General features: G+C 28.3%; 1 protein-coding gene across 4 annotated transcripts in view; it reads left to right on the top strand.

The window, feature by feature from the left end:
* The window catches only part of LOC148231121 (protein FAM107B), a 70487-nt gene extending 61594 nt beyond the window's left edge, over positions 1 to 8893 (top strand). For 3 of the 4 annotated variants that reach the window (XM_088195014.1, XM_088195013.1, XM_088195015.1), the window contains exons 3-5: positions 3289 to 3466; positions 6675 to 6778; positions 6855 to 8893. In XM_088195014.1, coding sequence (XP_088051140.1) covers positions 3309 to 3466; positions 6675 to 6778; positions 6855 to 6991 — 399 coding nt within the window. In that variant the 5' untranslated portion in view covers positions 3289 to 3308 and the 3' untranslated portion in view covers positions 6992 to 8893. Of the gene's footprint in view, positions 1 to 538; positions 786 to 3288; positions 3467 to 6674; positions 6779 to 6854 lie in introns of those variants that run through there. The other variant, XM_088195012.1, reaches the window with a different exon arrangement.
* The last annotated feature ends 1141 nt before the right edge of the window (positions 8894 to 10034 follow it).

The following is a 10034-nucleotide window of genomic DNA, read 5'->3' as shown; positions in this document are numbered from 1 at the left end:
TATATTATGAGTTGAATTGGTCATTTTACAAACTTACGAAACTAGTAAATAATATAATGACATTGACCGTAGCATTTTTGTATTATATACAGCTGTATTTAAAACAAATATATGCACTGTCTTGTTGTACTTAACCGACGATAACTTATTTTTTTTATTATACTATGTTAAAATTAGGCTATATATTTTATTATAATGTTGGTTTAATTCTAGCCACGTGTCTCATAGATTCATATATATTTATTTTCTTCTAAAATTATGTATACAGATATTTTTAATTTTGGATGCGTAAAAAATCTTCCTTATATTTATAATTAAACTTACCAAAATATACATAGTTATGTTTATCTTATCTAATAGTTATAATTATATGTAGCACGCGCGATAATTTTTTTTTTGTTTACACATTTTTTCGTTTTTCATCAGTGTTTTAAAACACATTTTTACGACTTATATCATAGGAGAATTATAGTGTTTGTTCGTACTTACTTGGTAACAGCACCACCGTGTAAACAGTGTGTTTCAGAGTCTGAAACAAAGTACACAGTTAACCCCGAGTCACCGTCTGAATCGGACGTTTCCCGGATAATTTTACGAATTATTATAAATAATGACGATCAATTTTATAATTAAATATGAGTGTTTCTAAGACCGATTAATATTGTAAACAATATTAAAAAAATAATTTATTAAATATTTACTTATTATGATTGGAGAAAATATACAAAGACCGACGTGTCATCCTTCACCTTCGATATTGGAGAAAATGTACCTGTTTGAAAACGGTATGTTGGTGAAATTTTAAAAATATTTTAATATAAGTTTTCCTGTGTTACATATTTGCATAAGGGATGCTTTGAAAATATTATATAAAATAGTATAATCAAAGCCTTAGGATCTCAAAAAATATTTTATATAAGGATCTGACATGAAAGTGTTTTTTTTGAAATCTTGATCTGGTATTAAGTTGTGAACTTTTGTATTTAATGATAGATTTTCTTAGAGCTTTGAAAAGTTTTCTCTTCGGTGTCGGATATTAGAAATAGACATTTAGGTTGTGTTCCATATGAATAATACTATGTATGTGCATAGTACATTCGATATGAAATAAGTTTGGTCAGACTTTTTGCTATATAAGGATCAATATGCTATATAAATATAGTTCAATATAAAATATATTTTAATACTTGATTTGTGTTTTTTTAATGTTACGTTACTATGAAATAGTGTAATAAAAAAATATTTGAATAGAGCAAATATTTTAAAAATTGTATGATATTTAAGTGCTAATAAAATTAAAATGATTCTTACTATTTAGAAATAATTATTAATCATTAAAGAATGAATTAATAAACCTGATTTTTTATTAAGAAAACTATGCTATTTGAATATTATCTAAGGAAAAAAATGTTGTTTCTGATATTGCAATAATAATTAAATAGTAAGTCATATAAATTAAACCAAAAGCTTAAGTACTATTTTATTGTTTAATTTCATTAAAATAGATTATGATGCATAATATTAATGTTGTAGTTTATAATAACCGACAGTGTACTGTGTTTTGTACAATTAAAAATAAATTACTATTATTAAAAATATGTCTATAATAATTAATACAGTCTTTAAATTTATATGCGTGAACTAAAAGTATTTTTTTGACTGCTAATATTTTACTAATGACTAAATAGTTTGAAAATTGATTGATTATTAAATACTGCGCTTAACAACAAAAACAATATTATAATAATAATTAAATAATATAAATTAAACCAAAAGCTAAACAACTATCGTATTGTTAAATTTCATTAAAATATCTTATGATACATAATAATAATGTTGCAGTTTATTAAAACCGACAGTATATTATTATTATTTATTTTTTTATCGATATATTGTACAATTAAAAAATATATGTATATAATAATCAGTTTTAAGTCTTCTATGTACATTGATCTGTATGAACTAGAAGTTATTTTTAGACTGCTAATTTTTAACTGACGACTGAATATTATAATAATAATTAAATAATAAGTAGTAAGTCATATAAATTAAACCAAATGGTAAACAACTGTTGTATTGTTATATTTTAATAAAATAGTTTACGATACATAATAATAATAATTGTAATTTTGTGGTTTATATAAATACTGACTATGTTATTATAATAAGATTTATTATCAATATACAATTAAATACTTACCTATTCTTAAAAATACATAATAATCAGTTCAGTCATCTCAATGATTGCGTGAACTAGAAATTATTTTTGACTCGTAATATTTGACCAATGAATCTTAATAGTTAAATAATAATAAGTAGTAAGTCATTATATAATAATTATACCAAATTCTTAACCTCTATTGTGATGCATAAAAATAATAATAATAATGTTGCAGTTTATAAAAACCGACAGTATGTTATTATATAAATATTTATTATCTATATACAATTAAATCACTGTTCTTAAAAATATAAATTTTCAACATTGATTCGTGTGTTTTTTATATTCATTTCCAACCTATTCATGTAAATTTCGATTATATTTAAATTATATTTAATCACAATGTAATTTTATATTTTATAATATTCTAGTATTTGCATATTTACAATAAAATATGTTAATATAAATCGTAAAAAACTGCGTATTGAAATATTAAATTATTCATAATAATAGGTCTTTACTTTTACATAATAAATAATTTTAGTAGTTTTCAACGATACATGACAAAGCACTTAAAATACATCCGTAATACCATAAATTTGCAAATCCCCTAAATATTTGCATGTACTCTTCGAAACCTCTATTTGTCCAAATACGAACGCCATAATTTATTTATGTGGGTTCTCATTTGAATTGATTTATGGACACGTTGTAATATATTTCTATACATTCACAGAGACTGCAATACCCATTTGCATGACAAACCGCTCTTGCCTCGTTTGATCTACATATTTATATCATACTTCAATGGTACAAAAAGTCTACCTATTCTTCATAACATAATACATCTTCAGCACTCATAAAGCTTGCGACTTGATTATATTAAACTATTTTTAGATCAATTCCCTGTCGTTTCAATCAAGAGCCATTCGTTCGCCCTTTGACATATGTATATGCATGGTTCTAATACCTACCGGTTTGTAGGTCAATCCAATTTTCAGATTCGCCTGCTGCCGGTTGGCCGGGTTTTGAGCACTGCATGCACCCCCGTTTGACGATCGAACCTTAAACGTAATTATGCTAGCGTTTAATTAGCATGTGCTAATTTTATAATGTTTATTTTTCAGTTCCAAATCCCGGTAGAGTGATGGTGCTGAACGAGGGAAACGGTGGAGGGACCCTGACGGCTGCTGGCGGAGCTGGTGATGGAAGTGGTCTCATCGCACCGAAGAGACTCATCAACCCTTGCCTGGAGAGTACTCCGCGCCAAGATTTGCACAGGGAGCTGATGTTCAATCAAAAGATGTTAGTATACTCTTGAAAACTGTTTACAAGATACGTCTCAGAAATAATCTGCTTCAAAATACGACCCTTGGGGCCATGTAGAATTTCGTAGGAGTACGAAAGTATTAATTTTCTTAAACTTTTTCACAGCACAAACTGTAGAAAAGTTGTAGAAGTATAGATATGTTATTCACCGTAAACTCTTAAAATAAAAGTGATGTAACAGAAACATCTGAACCCACTTTCTTAGTCGTTTACCATTCCACAGTTGTCGAAAAGATGAAATAAAAAAAGAAAAGATCGTAGTGTGTCTCTTTTTTCTATTTTCTAAGCAGCTTGGTCAGGGACGTCATTAGGAAGGGGTAGGTGGGGGAATTTGCCTTCATTGAATTTTCCCAGAAAAATGCATGTATTTTAATTAAATACTATGAATCCTAATGGAATAGCTACATTTATTTTACATAACAGGTAAATTAACGTCCCTGATTTTAAACCTAAAATTATCGGATTATCCCTTAAATAAAATGGTAAAAAATAGTCTCAAATCTATCGCGAAAATATTTTTAATACATGTCATTTCAGTGAAATCATATCGGAACAGATTTTCACCACTATGTATATAATTTTAACAGTGAAAATAATTTATCTAGTAGGTGTTAGTAAAATTATACGATTTCAACTTTTCCATATGAAGTACGAGGAAAGACCCAAAAATAACGAGACTTTTTTTATTTTACAATATTTTTACGCCAAAGTTTGATCACCTTCAAAGTACTCTTCATTGACCACCATGCACTTGTCCAAACATTTTTTCCATTGTTCAAAACAGCTCTGGAACTCACATAATGTGAGTTCCAGAGCTGTTTTGAACAATGGAAAAAAAATTCATGTCCCTTTTAGGTTTAGGGAACAAAAATAAGTCATAAAGGCCAGGTCAGCTGAGTAAAGCAAATGAATAATCAATGTCATTCCATTTTTGGTCAAAAACTGCCTCACAGACAACACGGTGCGAGCCGATGCATTGTCATGATGGAAGAACTAATCCCCTGTGCGCCAAAGATTCGCCCTTTTCTTCCTGATGTTCTCTCTCAACATTTCAATACTTCCACGTAGTGTTGGTCAACTGTTTGGCTTGGAGGAACATACTCTACGTGCCTCACTTCTGGTATCAAAAGAACAAATGAGCATTGTCTTGATGTTTGACTTCACCTGACGTGCTTTTTTTGGACGAGGAGAGTGAGCCGTCTTCCACTGGCTTGATTGTTGCTTGGTTTCAGGATCGTCTGGGTCCTCTTCCAGCTGATTTTTCAACTCATGACAGACCTGGAAACAACGCTTCCTTTGATCTTCAGCGAGGAGACGAGAAACAAATGTGGCTGTAACTCTTCTCATGTGCAAATTATCAAAAAAATCCTCTGAATTGAGTTCCATGACATTCCAGACATATCTTGAAATTAAGGGGCGCTGGAACGAGGTTGCTCTTCAATCTTCATTTCGCTCCTTTTAAATCGCGAAAACCAGACTCATTCTTGTAGGCTGTTTGAAGCATTAAAAGAGTATTGCAGCCGTTTTCTCCAACAAAAAACAACAGACGCAGTTTTCGCCACATGGAAAAAAATTGTTTTGGTAAAAAAATGCTACGCATGAACGAGTACTCTCACGGCGACTAAACGTCGCATAATGACTCATACTGGTCCCCTCTACAACACCCCACCACTTGATTGCCTAACGCCCCTTCCCGCCACAGCCTGAGTCTCGTTACTTTTGGGTCTCGTCTCGTGTATACATTTACATAATTATCATTATCTATTTACATGCGATGTATAAATGTTACAATGAACGTATATTTTTTAGTAAAGTTATATTTTCACTAGTAGATACTACAAACGAAAATATAATTGAACTGGTATGCGCTAGTGAAATTATATGCTGCTATGAAATCTCTATGAAACTTAATTCTCCTCAATCACCTTCCTCCCTGGAAAAAGTTGAAATGACGTCTCTGATTCTAAACCAGAAATTCTCGAGTTATCCTTCAAAGAAAATCTAAATCTCAAATCTATCCTGAAAATATTTTGTTAAATATGTCAATTCATTGAAATCATATCGGAATATATTTTTACCAGTGAAAATATAATTTATTTTTGAGGTGCTAGTAAAATTAAATGGTAATAAATTAATTCCAAATATATTTTCAACACTACATATATATTTCTACTAGTAAAAATATAATTTAACTGATAGATGCTAGTGAAATTATATGCTGTTCTACTCAATTTTACAGTTGCGAAACGTCCATTTGTTCAAACCCAAGCCTAACCTAATGAAAGTTCTAAAACTATTATAGTTCCAGAATATTCAAGTCCAAATACATACTTAGCCAATTTATCTCTCAATGGAAAATAAGTGGAAGAAGAAGTACAGACAAACGTCGCATCTATCATATTGCTCCATAGTGTTTGCACTCTAATATCACAATATTTAAATAATATGATAGCTATCCTTACCGATATTACTACAGACTTCTGACATAAAAGTGTAGGTCAAAGTAAGTTGAAACTGAATTTTGATTTGAATTTACTTTGTTTACACTGTTTTTTAATACGAGGGTTTTAAATTCGGTGCCTATAAGAAATTTAAATATTTTAACTTTTTGTGATGTTTTTAAAATTTATATATCGGATAATATTATCTAAAAATCATGTAATATATACAGCTATTTATTATAAATCAGTAAAATTAAATAATTTATTATTATTTAGAATAATCACAGAAGCTAGATGCGAGTGAAATTATAATTATTTTATAAATGGTTCTAAACTTGGCTAAATTTATTTATTATTAATAATATTTTTTTTTGCTTATAAATATTAAAATAAAATGTATTGTATTTTCATTTATAGCTTAGTAAATAATATTTTTCATGGACAATAAATATAGTAAACTTTCGTTTAATTTAAACTACTTTTATGTATTAACAGCTGATTTTTTATATATAAAGAAATAATATTATTGTATAATGAGATTAAATTCATTATTTTTTATTATTGTTAAATATTGAGACTAAATGTAAGCAATTTTTTTATGACATGTAATTTAATCGAATTGCAATGAGAAAGTATGCAATCATATGATTAAATGCAATATTGTGAAAGCAACATATAAATGTAATAGTACATAATTAAGCCAATTTAACTGAGTGATATAATAGTTCAATTTAATATTTCAGTGGTAAAAATGTACTGAACCAAAAGAGTGAATTGGAAAAGGCTCTGTCGAAGCACAAGGAGAAGCAGATTATAAATCAAGTGAAAGACAACAAAGAAACGCCTGGTAATACTTTGATCTATATAATCTGTTTTATTTTAAAGTAAATGTGTATATTAATAGTTATGATTTTGTATTTTAGAATTAGAAAGAGCAATCGCTGAGAGAGCAAAACGACTCGAAGAGTCTATGTCAAAGAACGGACACGATAAAATGGAAGAAGCCGCATGCAACCCTCAATACATTGAAGCTAGAGCACGTTTGAAACACGCAAAGTGAAGATTCATCCTAATTTGTTTACCATTCATAACCAAATCACTCATCGGACGTATCATTTTATCTCTATGATGGAAAATTATAATGGTTTATACCTATTGTCGTTGATGTTAACACGCAAAGTGCTTCTAAAACTAGCCTATATTGTTTGTATGGGTAGAGCTACAGTCTCGATGTGTTGTAGTCTGATACAGTAATGAAAGTCTGATTATTGTATTGTGTAAATTGTTCCTTGTACAGCGCATATATGGGCTATTTTTAAGTCAAACGTTTTGCAGCATTTTATTTATTTGATAACGAAGCATATTTTGTGAAATTATTTTAAACGATTATTTGTTATAAATATATTACGATTATTTTGCGGGCAAGTCGTAGTTAGATCAAAATGTTGTTCTTTTAATATTAATTTGTATCTAAAATGATTTATTATCTATTTATATATATATAAATATACAAATGGATCAAAACAACTTAATATGTTATCATACTTCTTACTATTTGCTATTTGATTGACATTGTATCATATCGCTAATTTTTAATATCATTGTATCATATGCATATATTATAATTATGAAATATATTAATTTAACGTGCCATTGCTATATTGTATAAGTTTAATAGTTACGATGTTTAATATTATATTATATATGATAAAATAATGTAGCTGTGTTCCAATATTCGTTTAATTTTTTATACATGTAAACCTATTTGTTTATAATATACCACAAAAATGAATAGAATTAACCCTTTTATGGATTGCTCACTTCACTTATGGATAATATATATATATATATATATATACATATATAGTTTAGGATAAAAACGTATACATATATTTTTCCAAAAATGTTAATCGTAAAATGTAGATATTTCCTTAGATACAATAATAGAAACTTCTATTTTTATAGTTCTTGTTGTTAGACGTGCACACTATGATACATACAAGACATCAGCATCACCAGTATTGATTTTTTTAATATATACTATTTATTATAAGGATAGAGACGAATGTTATTCAGGGTTGTAACATGTAATTAGTTGTTCATCTTATATTTTATTATAATATCATCCAAATTACTTTCATTCTCCATGAAGTGCCTATGGCTTATTGTTTTCTACACCGTTTGAGTTCAACATCATGACAATATTCAACGTTATCCATAAATAAGCGCCATGCACTTTTATACTGAACGCCTTTATAAATTTACCTGACGTGTTTCGCTTCTGATTTAAGTGCTTTATGTAAAAAAACCGATGTGTCTTAGATAGTTCAAGAAGATATTTTTCCTAATCCCTTTTAATATTTATATACATTATAAAATATTTACTCATGTATTCGATCAGAGCTTAATTTATAAAACTTAACTTCAAAATAAAAACAACAAAAAAACTTCGTTAAAAATATCTAGATTATTATGTTATAAGGTAATGATAAAAGCAATAAATATTTATTCTAACCGCAAATTCAAATAACGTTCTTCAAAACTATATTCCTCATCATAATTTAAAGTATTGTTGATATCGGTATGGTTCTAGATTCGTCATTATTATCGTATAATATTATATTTACTTATTGTATGATTATAGTGATTGTGTACTTGTGCTATTTTTTTAAAGTAACAATTTGTTTGTATATGTCTCAATGCTTATTTGTCATGAACGGCTAGTTTATGTCGGTGATAATTATCGGTTTCTTATGAACAATTTATATATATTATTATTACGGGAGCTTTGTTCGAATTTTGTGTCGGATATTTGTAAATGTTGATTTTGTACCTTGAAGCTTTGAAACGAAATATGTGTATTTAATTGTGGTCTTTATTATATTAAAAAAGATGAACGATATTGAAAATATTGTGAAAAATGTAATAATATGTTATCAAATAAAACACTTTGACCACCATATATTTTTAATGTTTTAATATACTCTTTGTCCTATTTGTTCATTAAAAATTAATAAATATTTTTAATATAATATAAATATAATTGAACAAAAGTAGTAAAGGCAATCTGATAAATTTGTAAATTTATCTAGATTTTTATTTTTTTACAATAAAACTTGAGTTTATTCTAAAATTCCAATGAAAGGCAAAAAGAGCATATATCATCAGAAATAGCTAAAGATTTTTTTACGAAGGGAATGAATGACATTACTTCAATTGTTATTAAGTTTGTAACATGACAGAGCAGTATAAACATAATCAATAACTACATTATAAAAGTCTGTTAATCAGTGACATATATTTTGCATTACAACGGAATTATGTTTATACAACAACTATTAATTAGTCAGATACCAGACTGAAATCTGTAAATCAGTGATATCTATTTTATTAATTATAAACTAATATCACAACTTTTAATTAATAGATATCACTATAAATGACCTAGCTCGATTTTTCTTATGCTTGCCTACACTCTCTGGAAGTTGTCCAAACCGAAGTTCAACTGAAAAAGCGGCCACACTGCCACAAATTTAGGCTAACCGTAAACGTCTCATTTAGGCTACTTTTATACGCGCCACTCATTACTAATATTTTTTTTAATGTAACTAAGACCTATTTTTTCTAGAATTTTTTTGGAAGACGGCAAATTAAATTGCAAAGCAATAATGTACTAAGATCTACTTCTTATAGAATAATATTTGAAATGACTTGAAATTATATCGTATAATAAAATAAACCATGACTTTAATTTTTTTTCTAGTAATATTCTAATGCTTGCACTACACTCTCACGCTCTACACAAATTTCATATGCCATCCGGACGGCGGCCGTGAACGATGTCCGCACGGCGGCTGCTGTCACGTACAGCTGGCATATTTGCGCGCGATCGAAAAATGTGCCAAATAATCGCAATTTTTAAATTGTCATATTATTAAAATTACGCTACTGATAATTATAAAAGTTTGTGTGGGCACTCCCCAATACAATATCAGTGAAAACTTTTCGGTCGTAAATATTCAATTTTCGCAAAATCTTTGTCGGCTTTTGCAAAATGCCATAAGGTATAAAAATGATACTTCAGAATACGAACACCACATCTG

This window comes from Plectrocnemia conspersa, unplaced genomic scaffold, assembly GCF_051122295.1.
Source record: "Plectrocnemia conspersa isolate PC_06_02 unplaced genomic scaffold, ASM5112229v1 ptg000010l, whole genome shotgun sequence".
NCBI lineage: Eukaryota > Metazoa > Arthropoda > Insecta > Trichoptera > Polycentropodidae > Plectrocnemia > Plectrocnemia conspersa.
The sequence above is the reverse complement of the archived record's forward strand: the minus strand, read 5'-3'. Positions and strand labels throughout refer to the sequence as shown.